The 25,174-nt window shown below is 42.4% G+C and overlaps 1 protein-coding gene across 4 annotated transcripts in view; it reads right to left on the bottom strand.

Moving 5' to 3' along the window:
- Positions 1-25,174, bottom strand: part of ANK3 (ankyrin 3) — a 972,780-nt gene that overhangs the window by 97,752 nt on the left and 849,854 nt on the right. For 3 of the 4 annotated variants that reach the window (XM_033941646.1, XM_033941647.1, XM_033941648.1), the window contains 2 exons: positions 22,961-23,042; positions 2,338-2,412 (listed from right to left, as the gene is read on the bottom strand). In XM_033941646.1, the coding sequence (XP_033797537.1) occupies positions 2,338-2,412; positions 22,961-23,042 (157 nt within the window). Of the gene's footprint in view, positions 1-2,337; positions 2,413-3,001; positions 10,721-22,960; positions 23,043-25,174 lie in introns of all 4 variants that reach the window. The other variant, XM_033941649.1, reaches the window with a different exon arrangement.

The following is a 25,174-nucleotide window of genomic DNA, read 5'->3' as shown; positions in this document are numbered from 1 at the left end:
AAACAGGGCACATCAAAACAGATATACTGCATGCAAAACCATCTATTTTTGTGGACAAACAGCAATGCTATTTTTGTGGACAAACAGCAATACTCCATTAACTGAAGCACAGCACATGACAAACCTAGCTTTAGGTTTCGTGCTAAAAACCTACCCTTTTTTTCTGAATAAACAGTGCTCCAATTAGCTCATTCTTGAAAACAAAGAAAGCACATGAAAAAAAAAATATAGATTGCATATATAACTTCATTTGCAAAAGCTTAAAAACTGAAAGAACAGATACAGACCTTAGCATAGCTTCTACTTCATTGCAAATGGAGGTGTGCAGCTGCATAATGCTAACCTCATTGTGAGATCATCAAGGTGCACCTGCAAGGAGAATGCCACAATTAAAATGTGTGTTGGGATTTGAACCCATGACATCTGGAAGATGAGCATAGGGCTTTTATATAGTAAGCCACAGCTGCTTCTTTTCAGTTATGGGGGTTCCTACCGTGAGAGCTTAGTGATCCTAGCCATGTGAAGGTGAAAATACCTGACAAGATCATAGCGTAGCATATTCATAAGCTATCATATCAGATGTGAGGAAGAAAGACATTAGTGGAAGCTGCTATGGCTTAATGGAAAAAAGCCCTGTTCCCATCTTCCAGAGGTCATAGGTTCAAATCCCAGCACATATTTTAATTGTGACATTTTATCTTGCAGATGCACCTTGAGGTCAGCATTGTGCAGCTGCACACCTCCATTTGCAATGAAGTAGAAGCCATGCTAAGGTCTGTATCTTTTTTTCTGTTTTTAAGCTTTTGCAAATGAAGTTATGTATGCAATCTATATATCTTTTTCAGATATATTAAGTTATTCCAATAACTACTACTACTACTAATTCTAGAGCGCTATCAGATGTCTGTAAAAGAACATAAGAATAGCCTTATTGGGACAGACCAATGGTCCATCTAGCCCAGTATTCTGTCTTCACAGTGGCCAATCCAGGTCACAAGTACCTGGCAAAAACCCAAATAATAGCAACATTCCATGCTACCGATCCAGGGCAAGCAGTGCTGTTCAGAGTCACGAAGGAGACAGTCCCTGCTCAAATGAGCTCACAATCTAAATAATCAAGACAGGTGTCATGTACAATTTGGTTGTTGTATCTTATTTCCATTAATTTAAATGCAATAGTTTCTAGATATGCTGAAGAATTTTGTCTACTGCATCAGTTGCTACTGCTCTAGCATGGTTTTTAGCGCCGGCCATGGTAGTAACAGCTCCGACACTCACAGGAATTCTGAGCGTCAGAGCTGTTACCGCCATGACCAGCGCAAAAAAACATGCTACGGTTTTGTAAAAGGGAGGGTGTGTGTTGTGTGTGTAAATTGTGTTAGTCCAGTAATACTAAAGATATAAAACAGCACTGAATATTGGCTGGCATCGGCATAACTTCCGCTTTGCTGCTGTTGTGTCACTGATCTTATCCCTCCCACCCCAATCCCCCCTCCAACTCTCCTTCTTTCTGATCCCCCCAAATCTGCTCACTGAGACTACTGCTAAGGCTGTGCTGCCAGATAGGGTGAGGGCAGAAGGGGACCATCCCTACTCTGTCCCAAGACCATAGATCACCTGGGTAAATCCCAGAGATGGTTTGGGGTTCAAGGAGGTCAGGGGTATGGAATTATGAGGTGACACTGTACCAGCTGATATTCACCTGGAACCCATGGGAGTATCAGCAGCCAGCACAAGCTTGGATATTAATTGTTGGTGCTTGGACCTGACCGGTGCCACAGAGGAACAGAGTCTACTTCTTCACATTCATTAGATGAAATGGATTCTGGTTTTCAAAAGTTCGTGCCTCAATAAATCCATAAAGTGCCACATGCTTGTGTTAATATTGGACAGATTGAATCTAATCAAATAATGATCCATCCAGGATAAAGATTCATTACTAGTAATCCTCACATCAATAGAACTAGCTTAAGTCTCATACTAAATCCAGAAAATGACTATTAGAAGCTGAGAATACTCCTTAGCAGTCACAGGATCCTTAAAGTAGTTCCAACTTGCTGGCCCGGCTTGGGGTGTATGTTTTTGAAAAGAGCTACGGTCTCTACACCCAGGCCCACTGTGATGACTACGGTACATAGCAGGGAATTAAAAATCGAGGAAATAATCTCTTTGAGCAGTTATAAATGAAGTTTCACATAACCCCAGCAGAAACCAATGGAAGTTGAGCTGGAAGCCTGAAGAACCTGAAAAAGATTGGTGGACCTAAATAATGATTATTGATCATTATAATAATAAAAGCAGAACACTATGGTACTTAATTACAAAAAACCTACTTACCTGTCCAACTAAGCCCCAAATGATCTGCTACAATTGCCATTCTGATATCTGTCCGCTCACATGGACTCTGTGGACCTGTGATTTACAATTATTAATTAAAACAGTTTCTAAAGGCATAACATATTAGGCTATCTGTTGAATCTAGATTGTTTGCTAGTGCTCAGATTGTATAGAAAATGATTTTGTGTCTTAATGACGTATAAAAGTCTGTAGCACAGCTTGCATTCCTATTTTTGTAAGGCTAAATTTAAGACTTTGGTAGAATAGCATTATTGTAGCTATTCATGCTGGTATCCTATTTCTTTTGCAACAGTGAAGTAAAATTAGTTTTGAAAACACCTTGAAGAGATCAGGTAGTTATTTTCTGGCTCGACAAAATCAAATTTTGCCATATTTTAAAGAAAATGTCCCAGTTCCCTCTATAGCAATCTCTTCAGCGTGCTTCACAAGTTGTCTACGAAGTAGAAGTTGCTTAAAGAAAGAACAAAGACTATAAGACGGCACAAACAAACAATGACAAAATGGTAACTACAGTAAGTCACTCCACAAGCAATCACAACAGTTCATGCACTACGGTCAACAAGTTGAAAGTTTTACAAACTAGGCTTGATCTCCACAACATGAGCCTTGAGAGCTCCAGAAACCTGACTGCCTTCATTCTCACCAGTCCTTCTACTGCTCCTTCTCTCACTGTCGGCCTTTTCAATCTTTGATTTTAAAGATGCTGCCTCTGTTCTCATATCTCTAGCAGACCTCGTTGTAATGGAAAGCTGGAAAACTTGAGTGGCTTCAGATAATGACGTGTTCCTTGACGTACTGTCTTCATCATCGGACATCTCTGACTGCATCTTTTTCTCTTCATCAGACAGACGATCCACAAGCTTTAATGTCTCACCACTAATTCCCTTAAAATATTCAATAGAATGTTTACACACCTCACTAAACTGATTTTTTCTTACTTTAACTGTTGTAGTGGAAGCAGAGGATGATCTTACCTTTACTGGTAATTTGGAAGGGACCTGTTTCACTTTTCCTTTCTCTGGCTGTTTTTTTTCTAACTGCCCTTGCTGCTTCTTCACTGCTGTTTTTCTAGGGATGGCCAGCTTACCCCTATCTGTATTTTTCACTGGAATCTTAGACTTTACCTCTACACAGGGGGAAGGATCAACTTTATTTGCTCTATTGTTTTTACTAATTGGTCGTATTTTGCTCATGCCTGCATTCATAAAATTATTCTGAGGAAGAACCCCTTTTACTGGGGAGGCCTTTACTGGTAATTTTGATTTTGGTTTAATCCTTACAAAATCTGTAGACTTCTGCTGATCTCCACGCTGTTTTTGCCTATCTCTTGCACATTGTCCTTGAATGGTCTCTCTACATTTCTCTGAATTGCATTTTACTTGATTTGGCTTCGTTATGGGATGTTTGTCTTCAGAATACATTCTAGGTAATTCACTACTACTAGTGTTACTTACATTAAGAGCTGAAGAATCCAAATTGTTGTTGTTATTAAAATTATCAGTGTCTATCTTCCTAATAATAATTTTCTGGCTAACAGCTAAGCTTTCACCCCCCCCTATATTTCCATTTTCTAAACTATGACACCCTGATTTCACAGCTTCTAGCTTATCTGGCACTTCACCAGGGCCATCCTTCTTCATAGTCATGGTAGAAGCAGAAATTCCCATTTTTATAGGTGTGCGTAATTTTGGATCAACTTTAGAAGTATTTATATTTGCTGATGATTTCTCCAGTGAATTACTACATGTTCCTTCCAGACCTTCTCCACTTGCCTGGGAGATAGGCTTATGTTCAACTGCCTCTATTAATCTTTCTAATTTTGTTTCTACAGTGCTGTCCCCTGACTGTGGTTGTGTGATGGGAGTAACTGTATTTTTATCCCTTTCCCCAGTGTCCCCTGACTTCCCTTCAGAAGTATGCTCACCAATCTGGAAAAATTGGAGTCTTTCTTCAACAAAATCCCTCTTGCTCATGTCAATTGCACCACTGCGGGTCATCTCAAACATCTTCCCTTCATGAAATGGGAAGGGATTGGGCTCACTAGTTGGAGTGCTTTCATCTGTTGGGGTTCTGGCTGGAGTTGTATCTGGTGTTGTTGCTTGAGATTTGTCTTCTACAACCAAACCAAAAGGCTTAGGCTCATCATCTTTTGACTTTGCCTCAAACACCTCATCATCCCCTGGTTTACTAGACCATGGATCAAAGTCTAGACTTTTGGTAGCTACTGTTTTAAATGGGGTTGCAAATTCTTCATCTACTTTGTAACTGAAATAAGTATCAGGAAATACAGTTCTATCTGGGTGTCTTCCTTCCAAAGTGAAAAACTGTGCGCCTGATTTCTTATCCACTTGCTCAGTTTTCTTGTCAGAGGCTAAGATTTTTTTGCATGGCTTGTATTCTTCAATTCCTACCTTTCCTTCCTCTTCAATGACTTCAAGTTTACTTTGGCTAAAACTTCGATCACTGGGCTTTAATATACCTTCTGTTGTCCACAAATCTTTTTTAGTTTCTACTACTGGACTTGCAAGTTTAGAATCACTTTCAGTTAAACCATCATCTTCATCTTGCAAATCATAACCATCTAAAGAATCAATTTCTGTAGCATCTGTATCATGTGAGAATTCTGCAGTGGTTGCTATAGAACACTCAGTAATAGACTGATCATTATTTCCATTCTGGACTATGTCATTCTGTGGTGAATCAAATCCAATATCAATTTCATTATCTTTTCCAGAATCTAGATGTTCCATTTCTTTGTGGTTACCATTCTTCCCTGAAGTTTTAGATTTAGAAACTTTCTTCTGATCATCCTCTTCTTCTTTCAGCTTAAATATATACTTTTTTATTTGAACAGGTTGAAAGATTGATTCATCATCACTGGAATCACTAATATCGGCTCCAGAGGGTATGGGAGATGGTGGCTGTACTCGTATGACTGGTTCAGCTGAAAGATACTTCTCTTGTTCATCCTGAAGATTCACTTCTATCATTTCCATCTCTCTGTCAGTAGAACATTGATATTGTTTTGTTGAAACAGCTTGCTCTGTATCCAATGGCGGTGGAGGGGGAAATTCAATGTAGGCAACTCTATTATCTTTTGATTTTTTGTTAGAGTCTTTGGTACTATTACTATGTACTTTTCTATCTGTCTTTGTGGCTTCTGCCGTTGTATGTTTTACAGAAGATGACTTAGTCTGTTCTTCATCCTCTGATTCCTCAGAAACTTCTGGTATGGGACTTGGTTTGCCTGGTATGTGGGCTATTAGTGAGTCAGGTGTTTTGGATGTAAATTCATAGCTCACTTCTTCTGAACTGGGGGTTTCTGGTGTTAGGGGGCTTTTACCAGAGCTATCTATAAATGATACTTGCTCTAGTGTGTCATCTTCAGGACTACCTTGGGGAGATGGAGGCTGTTTTTGTGGTTTAGCTGTATAAACTGTTCCTCTTGTTTCTTGCACTGTCCTAATTTCCTGACTTAGAACTCTTTTAACATTTCCCTGTTGCACCTCTTTCTCATGCTGTTTCCCTACTTGCACAACATTAATATAAACTGGTAAATGTTTTATCTGCTTAGCCTTGTCCACATTTGCTAACAATGCAACTTTTTCTAAATAATCGACAGGTGTAGAATCAAATAAGTCATTTGAGGGGAAATCTTTTGCTGGACTAAACTCTAGGGAGTCAGGAGATTTAGTGGGGGATGTTTCCGAATCATCATAACAAGGACTTAACCCCATATAACCCTGCTGTTTGGTCATTTTATTATTTTCTGATTGTTTATGTTTTCCATCTTCCACTAAAAGGGATTGCTGTGGATCAACCTTCTGTTTACTTAAATTTAATGCAGAATCTCTGACTGATAACAGTTCAAGCTTTGATAAATCCAAATGGCCATCAGAAGCATGCGTTGTCCTCCTTTCTTCAGTAACTCTGACTGGGATGTGTGAAACACTCAAGCCTTCCTTTTTCTTTGGCGTTATATCTACTACTCCATTGGTATGTTTCATGTCTTTCATAGCAAGCTCTGTGTATAAAACTTTCTTTGATGGAGACAGCACACAAGCTTGTTTTGCATCCTTTGACTGGGATTCATTTGTTGACAATGTTTGCTCTTTCTGTATCACAGCAGTAATGTCCCTCTTTTTAACTTCATTATGGTCAGGATGAGAGTCTGTTTCTTTGCCAGCATCTTGAACAAGCACATGAGCAAATTTTTCTCTGTGTGGTTTGTGATTAGACGTGCCAGAACTTTCCCATGTTCTATACATTTTCCTGTCCCTGCCTAATTCTGTCACAGATTCTGAACAGGCATTATACACCGTATCTTTGCTCTGCTGTTGTTCCTCAAAAGAAACATCTTGCATTGGTTTTCTTGATTTTTCCATCCTTTGGTTCCATATGCCTGAACTACACCTGTTTTCTGTAAAGATTTCTTTGGATAAAGCAGAATCGTCCTTGTTTTTCAGTGAAGCAGTTTCTTTTGCTGAAAGCCCATTTCCACTGAGCTGGTCAGTTGCCTTTTGTTGCTTTTCTTTTGAGTAAAACTGCAAAATAGGAAGTTTGCTTTCTTGTAATTTCTTAATAGGGATTTTAGATGGACTTGCTTGCTTTTTATCTTCTTGAGGACTGTCTTTACCTTTGGGACTTAAACTCTGCTCAAATTTTAATCTAATTGAATTCAGTTTTGATTGCTTAAGTTGAAATCCAAATTGTGAACCTTCAGACGCTTTACTCTGTGGCCCATTTTCTTTGTGCTCTATAATATTCTTATAGTCCTCAGTCTCCTGTACAAGCATTCTTCTTTCCGGGCTGCTAGGTAAACTAGAAGCTTTCCTTTCATTTGCTATAGAAAAACATTTTCCATCTTGGCCATATTGTCGTAATTTAGTCAAGTCATCACTTGCAGTCAACAATATCTTTTCAGGACTACTACTTGTGGAACTCTGACCTGAATGTGTTTCTTTGCTATTTTTAGGACGAGGCTTTTTCTCTGGAGACTGTAGTTCATCATTCAGCTTTTCTGTTTTGTCACGAAAAAACTGTGATACTTCAGTCAACTTTTCTTCTGCCTCTTTAACAGTCCTGTCCACCCTATCTTCATATATTAACTTTTCTCTACCTCTGTCTAATCTGTCCTCAGTAAAGCGCATCCACATTGCATGCTTTGGACTACTAATATCTCCAGTATAGTGTAAAACTGTCACTTTATCGTAATTCTCATCTTTAGATAATTTACCTAGACCATTTTCAGAAACATCTTTATAGATTTTGGAGAGAATTTCTCTTTTGGGGGCAGTAATTACTTTTTCTCTGAAGGATTTATCAGAGCCCTGCAAATCTGAACTAATGGGGAGAGTATGGTCAGTAGCTGATTCCTCTGTATCAGAATGAGACACATCTAACTTTTCTGAAAGAAGCATTTTTTCTGCAAACCTATATGACTCCCCTCTTAGTTCTGAGAGCTCATCATCATGATACTCTATTGAGTGTTGACTTAAGAGCTTTAGTGCTTTATATGAATCATCAGATAGAAGTTGAGCTGAACTAGGACGGCTGTCTTCTTCCTGAGACACAGGTGTGTTTACTCTTGAAGACTCTAAATAGGAAGGAAGTGATTCTTCAGCTGTGAGTTCTTCTTCTTCTGGCTGACCTTGTTCTTCTGAACAAAGAAAAGTGTCATGTTTCACAGGCAGAACATCTTTAATGTTAGTATCTCCCTGATTTAAGTCTCTCTGATAAACATACATTTCCTTTTCTGGGTGCTTTTTGGTTTCTTTAATAATGACTTCAGTAGGCTCAACTTGGTTACCTTTTTCTATATGGACCTCTATAATACGTTCCAATTTGGGTTTCAATTTGATGTCCCTCTCTGCATGTTGTGGAGAAATGTCAGCATACTTTGAAACATCTGAGGCTACTGACGATTTATGTTCAAACAGACCTGCTAGCTCTTTTGAAGGGTCACGTCCCGACTGAAAAGCTTTCATTATGTCATGAACAGACATTGTTTCTTCAATTCGTTCTGACGTATTTTCGCTAGGTGGCGGTTTATGATAAACCATCCTAGTGGTAGTGGTAATATGTGTTTCTTCTTTGACACGTACACCTTTGCTCAAAGCATCATCTTCACTACTGGCTTTCATTTGAAATGTTTTAACTTTTTCCTTAATCGATCCCCTAGGCTTTTGCTCCAACTCTTTAGCTGCAGGTATTGGCCTCGAAGACACAGGTTCCTCAGTTTGTGATTCTGGAATTTCTTCTGATGAATGTTCATAGCTGCGGATAACATGAACTACTTCAGTTCGTGTTTCTGTAATCACAGGAGGAATGGGTACATCATGAAAAAGTGGTTTAGGCCCTGTGCTTTCTGCACTTTGTGGGGCTGAAGGGGTCTTTTCACTTCTTGTTTCAAAACCACTGTCAGACAAAGGACTCTTGTCTTGATCATGTTGAGAAAAATCATCAGGCGATTCTAAAATAATATCTGTCCCTAACACAGAATCTGCAATTTTACATAATTCCTTTTCAGAAGCAGATGACCTCATAGAGGCTGGAGGCATTTTCAGTTTATGTTCTTGTAAAGCTATTGCTGGTTTCAAAATTCTTTTTTGCCTCTCTTCACCTTCTTTTTTTCCATCCTCATACTTGTATTTCAGATTGGAAAATGAATTACTACCAATGTCATTTGTCAAATAATCAATGACTTTTGCTAAGTTATAATCCTTTTCTGACATAGATCTACCCTTTGTCTGTACTTTTTCTGGGGCAGATATAGGGTGATATATATTGGCATGCTGCCTTGCTTCCTCAATTTCTTCACTGCTGAATTCTACCCATTCTTCTTCAGGTGAGTGCCCTTTATCACTTAACACATCTGCTGATTCTTTATTGGCTAGAAACACATCTTTCTTTAATATCTCACTAACTTTTACTAAGTCCTCTTTCACCTTCTCAACAATTTTAAAGGGCTCCTCATCATCAATTCTAACTTCCTTTGTTAGTTGAAATGGCTTGTCCTCTGTTGTGTCGGTCTGTAATATTGCAGTCATCCTTATTAAGTCTTCTTTCATGTCTGCAACATCTTTTAATATTTCCTGACTGGAAGATAAGGAAGATGGTGTGGATAACTTAAGAGCAGAGGGTGCAAGAAACAAGGAAGATTTTATTGGAGATGAGGTTCGGCTAAAAGGAGGCTGAATGCGTGTCTCTGTAGTCAATGTTTTAATAGGTGACAACAAAGCAGCTGCTGATTTTGTAAGTGAAGTAGATTCTGGGAGTTTCTTTAATGCTGGTTCTGACAAAACATTGACTACAGAGTATACTGGTACTGTTATAGTTGATGACGTTACTGATGAGGTAGTTGCAGATACTGATGACCTAAGGGATGTGTATAGTGTGCCTGTAGTAGGAGTTCTTATTGATTGAAAAGCTGAAGGTGTTGAGGACGAAAATGGCCTGAATGGGGAATATGGCACTGTGGTACTAACAGTAGCAGGACAAATGTTCTCTGCTGCCTCAGTGGCTGCACGAACAGCACATCTTACAGGTTTTGTAGCAGCAGAGATTTTGCTTTGCAAACTGGTTGTCGTTCCTGACATTAAATTTGCAGGCAAAGGATATTTCAGAGGTGAAGCAGACCCGTTAACTAAGACTACTTCTGTTTGTCCAGTCCCATTTTTCACAGAAGAGAGAGGTGATGTCACTAGGACTTTTGAAGATGTCACAGCATCAACAGTGGACTTAGCAGGAGAGACAACTGACTTCAGTGGTGAAGATAAAAGTGGTCCTGCAGATGTGATAATTGATTTAAATGGCAAGCTTGAAGAATACATATTGATATTTGATTTGGGAGATGCTGGAGGTGTCATGGTTATAGATGATCTTTCCAATAAAGACCCCGCAGTAGTCACTGGAGATGTCCTAGAGGGAAATGTTGAGGCAGATCCGAGCCCCTTTAAAGATGCAGCTTCAGTTATTGTTGGAGCTCTGATTGGTGAACCAGAGGAACCCTGAATAGTATAGGTAGATTGTGATACAATAGTTTTTATTGGTGAAGAAATAGTCCGAAATGTTCTAATTGGAGATGCTACATCACTAACGGATTTTACTGAAGATGTTGTAGAAGCTCCTAGAGTGGATTTGATTGGTGAAACAGAAGAAGCAGACCAAATAGATTTTAATGGGGATGCTGTTGGAGTATTAGATGAAGAACTTGATAAAGAAGTAAAGCCTGATTTGCTATGTCCAGGGACTGTAATAGGAGCAGTTGTCCATGACTGGTATGGTCTTGTTGGAAAGACTGGCTTGTATGAATATGCAGCCGGTAAGGATCGTGTTGCTCCTGCACTCCGTTCAACGGGTTCTTTAATATTTAAGGCAAAATCAAATGTAAAATCAACAAAAATGATTGAAAAATAGAGAGACCAGAGAAAAAAAATTGGTCAGTAACGTTTGCAATATTGTTGTAAAAGCAAGCACAGTTTTTTCAATCATAATTCAAATGAAGTGGATGCAGAAAGTGATGAGGAAAAAAAAAGATAATGATCCAGTCAGAGATGAATGGGGCAAAAATAAAAGGTGAAATTACAGACAGACAAAGCAACTACATCCCTAAACAATGGAAAACGGAGAAAACAGACACAGACACCACAATGTTTTAAATAATAAAAAATAAAATGTCTATTCTTACTTCCTATTGACTTTCTGATGTGGAAGTTTTGATATATTACTGGCAGAAATACATCTTTGATGCTAGTCAGATTAAAAATTACTCGTTTGATCTATAGTTGTACCATAAAGGAGCATATACTGCATTAGCAGACAATAAACCATTCAAAAGTATTTCATGCAGAATCCAAACTATTGGCAGGTGTCAGGCATTTAATGGCAAAATGTGAAGCAATTGGCGTAAGTTCCGCACTACCTCCCATGCACAACTCAGATACGCTGCACAATCACAAAGCCAATAAGAACCAAGAACTTTCTTAATTTGAGATGGATTTGAACATTTTAAAAAAATGTCACACTTTTCATGCGATATTCTTGTTGATTGATCAAACCAAAAGTTAAAAGTTATATGAGATGAGTTTAAAGACCATTGGTTAAAACATGAAAAAATGTAAAATATGACTTTTGGTAAAAGAGGCCAAGCTGAAACCTGTTCATGCAAAACATGTGTCAAAACAAGCGAATGGGATGTTACACTTTTTATGCAAAATATCATTTTTTTCCAGTCAAGATGCATTTTAAAAGAAGAGTACATCATTTCTATCAAAGTTTAGATTATTTTTCACTTTATAAACATGTCACTTTTTTCACTGCTTAAGAAATAATCTCTTTACATAAATGGTTGCTGTGATTCCATTTCTACAGCATATTTTCCAACTGATCAAATTAAACTCCTCCCCTGTTTAAAAGTAGCAGTGATGTTTAAATGAGGCCCCAGCAATTTGGAGAAAAAGGTTTTTAAAATCCCTGATCATATGAGGGCGCATATCAAGAAAGGCATATATTTTACAACCATGAAAACTTCTGCTAACTTAGCCATAAAGAATCATAAAATCCTCTTCCTAACAGAGGCATGCAGAAAAGAGACCACCAATGTGGCTCTATTCATGGTCTCTTCTATGGACCTCTCCAGATGGAGAGTCAAATCTAAAGAATCTAAGGGGGAAATTCTGTAAATGACATCTAAAAAGACAGGAAACTATTGCTTGTCAATCACGCTCAGATGCCATTTACAGATTTGTGTCTAATGGCACCTACCGTATTTTTCGCTCCATAAGACTCACTTTTTCCAACCTCAAAAAGGGGGTGGAGATAAGGGTGCATCTTATGGAGCGAATACCCAACCCCCTCCCGTTACCTTTTTAAAATTCTGAGGCCCTCCTTCTCTGGATGCGGCTGCCTGCCTGGTTCCCCGAGCACTGTCAGCTGACGCGGCTTCCTCAGAGTCCTCTTCCCTTGCAGCAGAGCAGCGCACAAGGCTGCCGGCCTGATCCCGTGCCACTTCCCGTGAGAGTTCTTAATAGGAGAGTTCTTGCGGGAAGCGGCATGGGACCAGGCCGGCAGCCTTGTGTGCTGCTCTGCCGCAAGGGAAGAGGACTCTGAGGAAGCCGCGTCAGCTGTCAGTGTTCGAGGAACCAGGCAGGCAGCCGCGTCCAGCGAGGGAGGGTATCAGAATTTTAAAAAGGTAATGGTGGGGGTGGGGGAGGGTGGAGGGAAGCCGGGAACTGCCCTGCCTAATTAAAAATGGGTATGGGGGGCTTGCCGGCTGAATTAATAATAAGGAAGGCGAGGGGGTAGGCCTACTTGCCTGCCTGCCTGCCTGGGGGGGCTCCTGGGAGAGGGGAAGCCTGCCAGCCCTATCCCTACCTGCCTGCCTGCCACTAGGCCTGCCTGCCCTTTCCCTGCCTGCCAGCCACTAGGCCTGCCTTGTTCCCTGTCCCGGCCTACCACTAGAGAGGGGGGCAGGGTATGGAGCTTGGCAGTGAGGGGGGACAGGGTGGGAGCCTGGGAAGGAGTGTGGGGTTGGGTGCAGAGTCTGGCAGGGAGAATTTGGTTCAGAATGGGTTTTTTTGTTTTCCTCCTCTAAATCTAGGGTGCGTCTTATGGTCAGGTGCGTCTTATGGAGCGAAAAGTACGGTAACTCAAAACTTAGATGCCTGTAATATAGGCCAGGGTTTTAAAAGCCTACATTTTAGGTGCCTAAGGGCTAGATTCACTAAAGATAGCGACTCAATCACTGTTGCCTGATTCTCTGGCCGATTTTCAAACAGCGAATGATTCACTTATCAAGTTTTCATGTAAATCATTTGCATGCAAACCCACTGACTCAATTGCTCAGTGAGCGATTGAGACATGTGCAGAGCAATGACTAGTGACAGAAGCAGCTTCCTGTCACTGCTGTCAGGGCTTCTGCTGGGGTTTTTTTTTCCATTTTTTTTTAATGGCAGATATTTTGTGTGTAAAGAAAAGCCCTCCCCAATGACCCACGACAAAGCCCCCTCCCCACACCAAAAAAAAATGGCAGGAGGGATGCCCAATCCCTCTTGCCACCGGATGCACCCTGCCAACGATCTTAAATATGGCAGGAGGAATGCCCACACCCTCCTGCCACCAGATGCCACCCTCTCTCAGGCCTCTCTCCTCCCTCAGCTCCCCTCTTCCCTGTTACCTTTAGTCGGGAGCAGGAGTCCATCCTGCTCCTCTGCTAGCTGCCACCCTCTGCAGGGTCTGAGGTGTCTGAGCAATCAGGGACTCTCTTAGGCTCCCTCTGTATCCTGGATACGAGGAGGAGCCTTAGTCTTAGCTCTTCCCCCTTGTATTCGGGATACAGAGGAAGCCTAAGCGAGCCCCTGATTGGCTCAGACACCTAAGATCCTGCCCAAGGGGAGGGTCTTGAAGCATCTGAGCCAATCAGAACCTTCATGTCAAAGGTAGGTGCCGGAAAAGTAGGCCTTGAAAACCCTGGGCTACATTTCTGGCACCTATCTTTGCCAGAAGCATGATTCACTAAATGGTGCTGTTGCGTGATTGACACGCGATGAAGCGGCCGCCGATAACGGAGCTGTTAGAGAATCCAGCCCTCAATGTCCTCTTGAGACAGTCAGGATAAAATCTGCAATGCTGTTCAACACCTTGCAATAAGGCCTCAGTGAGCATCGAGCTCAGTGGGCACTGATTCAGTTTGTGCAGTGGCCCTGTAATTAACTTTAAAGCTTTTTCCATATCCATGAGCAGTAGTAGGTAACAGTTAGAAATAATATTGTTATAGACAGTGGGCACAGAGAAAAAGTCTCAGAGTTAATACTTTGTATCTCTGCTGGTGAAAGTACATATAACCTTAAACAGCTGATGTGTCTTATTGCCTTGCGTGTTGATGTGGTGGGCAAGATATGCTTTGTTTATTTCATGAATCATGATCTTGTAAGTGATATAATTAGGTTACCTACATTTTCCAACTTAACCCACAGGCAACATAAAAGCTTTTTTTTTAAAGTTATTCTAAATATTGTTAGATTGGAGTCTCAGCAGATCCAATGTAAGAGTCTCACTGAGGCCTTGTTGCAAGGAGTTGAACAGCATCGCAGGTTTTATCCTATCTCAAGAAGGATAGGCATCAGAATGGGCTAAAGCCTCCCCGAAAATTGGCGGTCAGTTATGGTTCTACTCCCCCACCCACCTCCTCCTGGACGCTGAATTTTAAATCTTCAGGTAGTCACCGAGCAGTATCATTGCAGAATGATGACTTCTGGGGCAGGCCTGCTCATTGACACTGCACAGCGGTTGCCAGACGATTTAAAATTAGTGTTTGGGGAAGGTAGGTGTGGGAGTCGAAAGCTGGAGAGGGAGGTGTGCCACAGGATCCTGCTGGAGCTAGGGTGGAGCCTTTGGCCCCCCCCAAACGAAAAAGCGTTCCACTGCCTACTGTATATACTCGAATATAAACCAAGATTTTTGGACCCAAAAATGGGGGTCTCGTTTTATATTCGGGACAGCACCCAGTGCCCATGCGCTCCCCTCTCGGACTTGTTGCAGGCCTCCTCTGGGCCACCAGGCTCTATACCCTGTTCTCCCCTCCTTGCTCTGTCCATTGTATCTCCCCTCTGCTGATATCCTGCATGCTGCTGCGTCTTCCATATGACCTGTGTACCTGGAATTCCTGATGGTCCCGAGGTGTAGTGGGTAGAAGCAAGCTTTCCATGCTCCTGCCCCACTGCTGAGCCAGTCACTGCTGCGAGTTCTGGTGGTTCAGCTGTACCGAGCAGGAGCATGCTTTGTGTACTGCTGCTCAGTGCTGAGTGGCTTCCAGAATGGCTGCTGTGACTCTCGTGAGAATTCGAGGGAGCCATTCAGGAGCAGCAGTGCAGGAAGCGAGCTCCTGCTTGATACAGCTGAACCTCCAGAACTCGCAGCAGCGACCGGCTCAGCAGCAGGGCAGGAGCACAGAAAGCTTACTCCTGCCCACTACACCTCTGGACCACCTCTGGGTCATACGGAAGGCATGGTGGCATGCAGGATATCGACAGAGAAGAGGTACAATGTACAGATAAGCGAGTGGGTACAGGGTGCAGAGCCTGGGAGGGAGGGAGACAGGGTGAAAAGATGGGCAGGGCAGGGAGGGAAGGGGGCTGGTTGCAGAGCCTGATAGGGGAGTGAGAGAGGGAGGGGGCGCTGGGTGCAGATCCTGGCAGGGCAGGACACTTGAATATTAAGCCGCCCATCTTATATTCGAGTCAACCATTTTTCCTCTTTTTTTTGGGGGGGGGGAATAGGGGTCTCAACTTATATTTGAATCGACTTATATTCTATATGGTATGTCAAGAAGACACTGAATGCTTGAGTGTTTGCAATGCTATTGGTACATGACTATACCAAAGTGTACATGTTTAGCTACCTTATTTCCCTGAAAATAAGACCTACCCAGAAAATAAGCCCTAACATGATTTTGGGGTTAGGTCTTAATATAAGCCCTACCCCAAAAAATAAGCCCTAGTTGTCGGCAGCAGCAGCACTTCTCCCCCCCCCCCCGACTTCCTCCCATCTGAACCGCGAGACTGAAATAAATACCTTATAACAATCCGGCAGCATTGGCAACAATCTAGACAGGCTGCTTCACGGCCTTCTATGTTCCGAGTTTTCTTCTGCCACGTTGCTGATGACGTCATCAGCAACGCGGCAGAGGAATGCCTGGGCAATAGAAGGTCGTGAAGCAGCCTGTCTTGTTTGCTGCCGATGCTGCCGGATTGTTATAAGGTATTTATTTCGGTCTAAGGGTTCGGATGGGAGGGAGAGATGGATCGTGGGGGGGGGGGGAGGTGTGGATAGAAAGATGCTACACAGGGGGATGGGAGGAAGAAAAGCTGCAAGGGTTCTGCTGCACAAGGAATGGAAGGGAGGGATAGAAGCTGCAAGGGTTCTGCTGCATAAGGGATGGGAGGAATGGTGGGATAGAAGCTGCAAGGGTTCTGCTGCACAAGGGATGGGAGGGAGGGAGGGAGGGATAGAAAGATACTGCACAAGGGGATGGGTGAGAGGGGAGGAAAGATGCACATGTAGGGGAGAGAAAGCAAATAGGATGAATTGGGGTGGAGGTGAGGAAGGGAGAGATGGTCATTGTACATAAATAAAATAAGACATCCCTGAAAATAAGACCTAGTGCCTTTTTGGGGCTCAAAATTAATATAAGACAGTATCTTATTTTCGGGGAAAAACAGTATTAGTGAAGTATGTTAAATATTTCCACAATAAAGTGCATATATTGAAGGTTCATTTAATAAAATACTACTAGATTTATTGCATAAAATGTCTTTTTATCAATGTATCATGGCTGAGTGTGAAAATATACAGTAAAAGGTATAGCTATAATCAAGGAATTTGCTTGCTGCGGGGACGCGCAGTCAGTAGCGGTTCACATGCTGCACATAGCTGACCCGGAAACCTCTCCGATGTCAGAGCTGGGGAAGGCTTGTGGGTCAGCCATGTACAGTATGTGAATCGTTGCCAGCTGTACATCCCCCAAACAAGCTGCTGAAGGCAGATGTAGCGAGTGCGGCTCGAACATGTAAGGGGACACGATCTTTCTGGGATAAAAGGAGAAAGGAGGGGGTAAGGAGCAAGTAGTGGCATTGGAGGGGCACAATTCTGGGACCACAGCTGGAAGGCAGGGAGGGGGCACAAATTCGACTCAGAAGGAAGGGAGGTGCCATGAACATGGGACACAGATGAGAGGGAGGAAGGGGGCACTAACTTGGGACATAGGAGGGAGGGAACAGAAAGGGAAAATTGTTGGGCATGATTGTGTGAGTGAGTGGGAAAGAGATGGTGGCACATGGGGAAAGGAAGAAAGAGGAAAAATGGACACAGAGAGAGAGGTAGAGATGAATGGGAACGAGAAGGATGAGTGGGAGAAATGTTGGCTATGATGGTGGAGAGGGAACAGAGGGACATATTAAAAGGGATGCAAGGGGAGGAATATTGGATATAGTGAAGGAGGGGGAGATGTGACATGGTGCTGGAGAGGGGTGATGGAAGGAGAAATGGGCATGGCGCTGGTGGGCATTGGTGAAAAATGCTGCACATGATCCAGGGGATGAGAGAGGGAGAAATGTTGGATGTGGCAGTAGAGGGGGTGGGAGAGATGCCTGGATTTCTAAAGACAGATGGACAGTGAGAAAGAGAGGGGGGGGGGGGAAAGACATGTTGCCAATGGGTGTGGAGGAGAGAGGAAGAAAAGTTAGACTCATGGAGGGACAGAGTGATGTTGGTTGAGGAAGGGAATGAGGTCCGGAGGAGAGGAAGCGTGCAGGAAGCAGAAAGAAATATTGGATGCAAAGTCAGAACAAGAGACCAAAGGTAGGAGAAATGATTTTATTTTCAATTTAGTGATTGAAATGTGTCAGTTTTGAGAATTTATATCTGTTGCCTATATTTTGCACTATATTTGTCTATTTTTCTATATTTGTTACTGAGGTGACACTGCATAATTTAAGGTCATCTATTTTGACCTCTTTGGGGGAAAAAAAGAATATAAATAATAATTAATATTTTCTCTGTATACACTATGCTTTGTGGTTTTTTAATGTTGTGGTTGCAATACAATTAGTACTATTATTATGGGGGAGGGGTCAGGGGTGGAGTTTGGGTGGGGGTACTCGGTTAATATTTGTTTGACTTAGGGGGTACTTGGCTTGAAGAAATTGAGAAACACTGTGCTAGAGCATGGAGATACACAAGTTGGGCAACATTTTCAAAGAAAAGTAACATAGTAAATGATGGCAGATAAAGACCTGAATGGTCTATCCAGTCTGCCCAACTATACACTCTCTATAAATTAATGATTTAATTCAAATTGCCTTTTTTTTTAGATATTTCTGGGCCAGAAACCCAGAGCTCTGCTCGGTACTGTGCTTAGATTCCATCTACTGAAATTTCCACCAAAGTTCACTCCAGCCCATCTAAACCATCCCAGCACTCGATGCGCTCCCCAGCCTATCCTCAAATGAATGGCCATATACGGGACCCAGAGCATATAAGTCTGCCCAGTACTGGCCTTAGTTCTTCAATATATACCCTGGGCATATATTGAAGAACTTAATCCTCCCATTGCCCCAGGTACATTAGATAGATTATGAGCCCACTAGGACAGACAGGGAAAAGTGCTTGAGTACCTGCATAAATTCATGTAAATCATTCTGAGCTCCCTGGGAAGAATGGTATAGAAAACTGAACAAAAGGAAAAAAAAATTCTGATTAGGACCCTCTGGGTTCATCCCATGCTTTCTTGAATTGTCACCATTTTCCTCTCGCCACCTCCTTTGGAAGTGCATTCCAGGCAACAACCACCCTCTCTGTAAAGAAGAATTTCCTAACATTACTCTTGAGTTACCACCCCTCAACCTCAAATCATGCCCTCCGGTTTCACCATTTTCCTTTCTCTGGAAAATATTTTGTTCTATGTTAATGCCTTTCAAGTATTTGAACGTCTGAATCATATCTCCTCCATCCCTCGTTTCCTCTAGGGTATACATATTCAGGGCTTCCAGTCTCTCCTCATACGTCTTTTGGTGCCATTTTTGTCACCTTCTCTGGACTACTTCAAGTCTTCTTATGTTCTTTGCTAGATACGGTCTACAAAATTGAAAACAATACTCCAGGTGGGGCCTCACCAATGATCTGTACAGGGGCATCAACACCTTCTTTCTTCTACTGGTTACACCTCTCCCTATACAGCCTAGCATCCTTTTGGCAACAGCCATTGCCTTGTCACACTATTTCTTTGCCTTTATTTATTTATTTTAGGGATCACAATCTATCTGAAATACCAGATCTTCGGACACTATCACCCCAAGGTCCCTCTCCCCATCCGTGTATATCAGCCTCTCACCTCCCAACATATATGGCTCCTTTTGATTTCTAATCCCCAAATGCATTACTCTGCACTTCTTTGCATTGAATTTTAGTTCCAGATATTAGACCATTCCTTTAACTATAACTTTTGCAGATCCTTTTTCATGTTTTCCACTCCCTCCTTGTTACAAATCTTGGCATCATCTGCAAAAAGGCAAACCTTTTCTTCTAACCCTTTGGCAATATTGCTCACAAACATATTGAACAGGATCAGCCCCGGCACCAAACCTTGAGGGACTCCACTACTCACCTTTCCTTCCTCCGAATGAATTCCATTAACTACTACCCTCTGGTATCTGTCCATCAACCAGTTTTTAATCCCAGTTCACCACTTTGGGTCCTAACTTCAGCTTGTCAAGTTTGTTCAAGAGCCTCCTATGAGGAACCGTGTCAAAGGCTTTGCTGAAATCTAAGTAAATTACATCTAGCATTTGTTCTTGATCCAATTCTCTGGTCACTCAATAAAAAAATTCAATCAGATTCATTTGGCATGATTTGCCTTTGGTAAAACCATAGTGCATCGGATTCTGTAGTCCATTAGATTCTATGAATTTCACCTTCCTTTCTTTCAGCAATGCTTCCATTATTTTTCCAATAACCGAAGTGAGGCTTACCAGTCTGTAGTTTTCTGCTTCATCCTTGTTACCACTTTTGTGAATAGGGACCACATCCACTCTTCTCCAATCCTCAGGAACTACTCCAGTCTCCAAAGATTTGTTGAATAAATCTTTAATAGGACCAGCCAGAACCTCTCTGGGGCTCCCTCAATATTTTGGAATGGATCCCATCTGGTCCCATTGCTCTGTCCACCTTCAATTTTTCAAGTTGTTCATAAATACTTTCTTCCATGAATGGCACAGTATTTACTCCATTCTCTTTGAAATTCAGCTTTCTAGTTTTACAAACTCACATGTTTAAGTACTACCAATTTGGTTTCATTTTTACAGGTTTGTTCTAGGAGCTGTGACATTGAGATGATCAAAATTTAGACAAATCTCTGGATATGCTTAGGGACCTTGAAGTTAATTGAGGGGAGTGTAAATCTGAAATTTCATCTAGGGCACCAAATACCATTGCATAGGCACTAAGGCCCTGATTCTACAAAGTGCGTCCCGATTTTAGGCAGCTGTAGGCGTCCTACAGGTGTCTAAATCAGACAATCGGAATGCACGTTTTTTTAAAAAATGCTCCCCAGGCAGGCAGCCTATATTGAAGGCAAGGCCCGACCGCCCCCCCCGACACTACCGACCGCCCCCCCCCGACACTACCGATCGCTGGCAGGAGGGTGCCCAATCCCTCCTGCCAGAATATGCCCCCCCCTGACACTATCGACCGCCCCCCCCGACACTACCGATCGCTGGCAGGAGGGTGCCCAATCCCTCCTGCCAGAAGATGCCCCCCCGACACTACCGACCGCCCCCCCCCGACACTACCGATCGCTGGTAGGAGGGTACCCAATCCCTCCTGCCGGAAGACACACCCCCTCCGCACCCCCCCCCCCCGCGCTAGCAGCCCTCAAACCTCCCCCCAACCAAACTAACCTTTCCTTGTTGGCCAGACGGGACTTGCCCGTCCAGCCGGCAGGCCAGTCTCGTCGAAATGAGGCGGGCCCGCCCCTTCCCGGCCCATCCTTCCGAAGCCTAAGGCCTGATTGGCCCAGGCTCTAGAAGCCTGGACCAATCAGGCCTTAGGCATAGCGGGTCCGCCCATCCCCACTAAGTCTAAGGCCTGATTGGCCCAGGCCTGGGCCAATCAGACCTTAGATTAAGTGGGGATGGGCGGACCCGCTATGCCTAAGGCCTGATTGGTCCAGGCTTCTAGAGCCTGGGCCAATCAGGTCTTAGGCTTCGGAAGGATGGGCTGGGAAGGGGCGGGCCCGCCTCATTTCGACGAGACTGGCCTGCCGGCTGGACGGCAAGTCCCGTCTGGCCAACAAGGAAAGGTTAGTTTGGTTGGGGGGAGGTTTGAGGGCTGTTAGCGCGGGGGTGGTGTGTGTGCTGAGGGGTGCGTCTTCCAACAGGAGGGATTGGGCACCCTCCTGCCAGCGATCGGTAGTGTTGGGGGGGGCGGTCGGTAGTGTCGAGGGGGGCGGTCGGTAGTGTCGGGGGGGCATCTTCTGGTAGGAGGGATTGGGCACCCTCCTGCCAGCGATCGGTAGTGTCGGGGGGGGGGAGGGGCGATCGGTAGTGTCGGGAGGGGCGGTCGGTAGTGTTGGGGGGGGGCATCTTCTGGCAGGAGGGATTGGGCACCCTCCTGCCAGCAATTGGACAGGCGGCCCGCTATACTTATAGCAGCAGAGAGATCCCTTGCTGCAATAAGTATAGCGGCCGCGTCTACTTACAATGTAGACCAGCATTTTGTTGGCCTACATTGTAAGCGTCTCTTCCTCTACTAGGGAGACGCATAGGGCCGCCTAAGTTCACCTAAGGCCCGCCTAAGGCCCTTAGGCGAGCTTAGGTGTCTTGCGGGCCTCGCCTTCAATATAGGCGGCCTGCCTGGGGAGCATTTTTTTAAAAAACGTGCATCCCGATTGGCTGATTAGACAGCTGTAGGACGCCTACAGCTGCCTAAAATCGGGACGCACTTTGTAGAATCAGGGCCTAAGTACATGGAGATATGATAGAGACGTTTAAATACCTACATGGCATAAATGTGCATGAGGTGAGTCTCTTTCATTTGAAAGGAAGCTCTGGAATGAAAGGGCATATGATGAAGTGAAAAGGTGATAGGCTCATGAGTAATATAAGAAAATACTTTTTTACAGAAAGGGCAGTAAATGGGTAGAATAGGCTCCCAGTACAGGTGGTAGAGACAAAAACTGTGTCTGAATTCCTGAAAGTGTGGGACAAGCATGGGGGAGGAGACAGAGGATGCTTTGGATGGGCAGACTGGATGGACCATTTGGCTTTTATCTGCCTTCATGTTTCTATGTTTTAAAAAAGAGATCTTAGTCTAGATAGGTAAAAGGCAATTCTAAAATTAAAAAAAAAAATCACTGAACAAGGAGGGGAAAATAAAGGCAGAGTTACAAGCTAGGCCAGAACTTTGGATTGTACAGTAAATAAACAAACAAACTAACTAAACAGCATCTGGAGCAGTGCAGAGCATTCAGCACGCTGGCCTGCGCTAAAAAAACGCTTCCGCAGTTTTGTAAAAGGAGGGGTTAATGAGGCAAGAGTAGAGGAATTTGTAGCTTCACTGACATATAGGGCTCCTTTTACAAAGGTGCGCTAGTGGTTTTAGCGCGCGCTAAAATGCCGTGCACTCTAGCCGTTACCGCCTCTTTTTAAGCAGGCGGTAGTTTTTCGGCTAGCGTGCACTAATCTTTGTGCGTGCGCTAAAAACACTAGCGCACCTTCATAAAAGGAGCCCATAGTGATTTGCTGTTGTGTGTATATCTCCCTCAACCTGTACAAAACCTAAAGAAATGCATTTTGCAGAAACTCGTGCAGACCTGTAGCCAAGCAGGAGGAGGCAATTGTCAGCTAAGGTATTTTGGCTGAGTAAAATAAACTGAAATTTGGCCCAGTACAGGTCACCCATTGGTTTTCACAGCATGAGAAATTAACTATTTTTAATTTTTGCTTCAAAATATTTTTTTTTTGCAAGGTTAAGTTAAAAGTAAGGCTTTTGTAGAAAAGTTTACTCTTCTTTTAAAATGCTTAATATGTTATAGTGTTATTGAACTCACTCATTGCAGGCTCAGTCAGATAGCTGTAGCGCTTACGTAAAGCAAGAGACACAAAGTTCTGACGTCGTTCTAGTTTCTCTGTCTGCAACAAAAAGATGACCTTTAAATTTATAGAAGTAACAGAATGTCTACATTAACTATTAAATTGCTAAATTTTATTATGAATATTTCATATGTAGCCAATAGAAATTCACAATAAATTACACCTTATTAAGGCAGTAAAATGGAGGAATATTCATGATATTACAACAGACCTCATCTAGATAAGGGTTTTAAAAGTATTTTTTTAACATGGAAACTACAGAGTAAGGCTCATTGATTCAAAGTACATAAACAAGACCCTTCTTAGCAGAATAAGAAGGATTCTTATTGTACTATGAAATTATTGATTTTTACAGTGACACAAATAGGAAAATCGGGTGAAAAATACAGAAATATTTTTGTTTACCCTAGGGCTTCTTTGTGTATGAGACCTTCTTCAAGCTCTACAAGACTCTTGCCCAAGAAATACCTAATAAGCTAATAAATTCTTTACAACCTGAGGAACCAAAATATCTGTGTTTCTCTTTCCATCAACATGTAACAGAGGTAAACTATATATACTACAGATAACAACACAGAACACCACATTATCATTCAAGGCTGATGCTGCCAAGCATGTGCATTTTTAAGGCACATAGATCACAGTGCACATTCATCTTGAGTGGGTACATTCAGGACAAAAAATAGAAAAGCATGCACAAATTCTACTGTGCACCAAAGGCAGAGGGGCAGAATACATAGCAGAGAACAATTCAGGTCAAAAGTATTAGATGCTATGCAAACATCCTACTTAGTGTAGCTTCTCCAGTCAATCAGCAAGCAGTTGGGAGGACATAAACAGAACTGGGGTTACAGTTTATGGCACCCTCTGTCATTTTGTCAAGGAAAGCCTTCAGGATATGCATTCTGGGTCCAATTCTATAAATGGCAATTAAAACTTAGGCACCAAGCAGTGTGGCACTTTGGCACAATTCTATAAAAGGTAGGTGTACTATATAAAATTATGCCTAGCAGCACCTAAAGTGGGCTTAGGTGTTGATAGGTGTCCTAACATCAGGGTTTTCTTGGCCTAAATGAATGGGCCTAAGTCCAAAGCAGGTGCCTACATGTAAAGACATGCACATGATTTACATGAATTATGAGATACTAATTTTTAATTATCTGCACCGATAAAGCCTTTTAAATAATTAAGTTAGGTGCCTAGATCGGCTAGGCACATCAATCTTGGCGCTTAACTTTAGGTGCCATTTATAGAATCTGGGCCTTTATGTTCACTACTTCTCAGGCCTAACAATGTGCAAAAAAGTGTTTTGATTTGCAACTATTACAAGATATCAAGCATGGTAATTTCTTGAGAAAAAGCTATGGGTGCAAAATTATTTGGGCAGTAAAAGGAAAGCCGAATACTGGTAAGAAATAGCTTCTGCCTTTGAAATTTAGAGGCCTATAATGCAAATATCTTATCTTTATGTCACACACCAGAAAAATAAGAGACATTATTTTCATATTTCGCTCCATGCATATTTGTGTGTATAGCCATATAAGCCTATATCTATTTATTTATCTATATCTATAAACACACACACACACAGTGTATATATTACATTACATTACATTACATTACATTAGGGATTTCTATTCCGCCATTACCTTGCGGTTCAAGGCGGATTACAAAAGGTTAATTTAAAAAAGCAGAGTTACAATGATTAGCTAGAGAGGTAAGTTGTAGATCTTATAAACATTTAACGTGTTGTTGTGGGTGAGGTGGTTTGTAAAAGAATTAAAAGGTGGTCACAGTGGAGGTTTTTTTGTTATTATTAGTGCGGTAATGGGTAGATCTAATGTCAGTTTTAGAGTTACTAAGAGGTCGTGATGTTATTGCTGCTTCAGGAATTTCTTGAAAAGTATGGTTTTTATTTCTTTTCTGAACGTCCTATAGTCTGGGGTGGTCATCAGAAGGTTGGAGATTTGGTTGTCCAGTCTTGCGGCTCGAGTGGCTAGGAGGCCGTCGTGTAGTTTTGTTCTTTTGACTTCCTTGATTGGGGGGGGTATGAATTCTCCCTTTTTTTTTTTTTCTCACTCGTGAAGTGGTTCTAATGCATTACTGGATAAATATATGATGAATCTTATGTCAGGTGCTTTATACTTCTTGGGATAAATTCTCAAAAGATT

This window comes from Geotrypetes seraphini, chromosome 4 (genome assembly GCF_902459505.1).
Source record: "Geotrypetes seraphini chromosome 4, aGeoSer1.1, whole genome shotgun sequence".
Classification (NCBI taxonomy): Eukaryota; Metazoa; Chordata; class Amphibia; order Gymnophiona; family Dermophiidae; genus Geotrypetes; species Geotrypetes seraphini.
The sequence above is the reverse complement of the archived record's forward strand: the minus strand, read 5'-3'. Positions and strand labels throughout refer to the sequence as shown.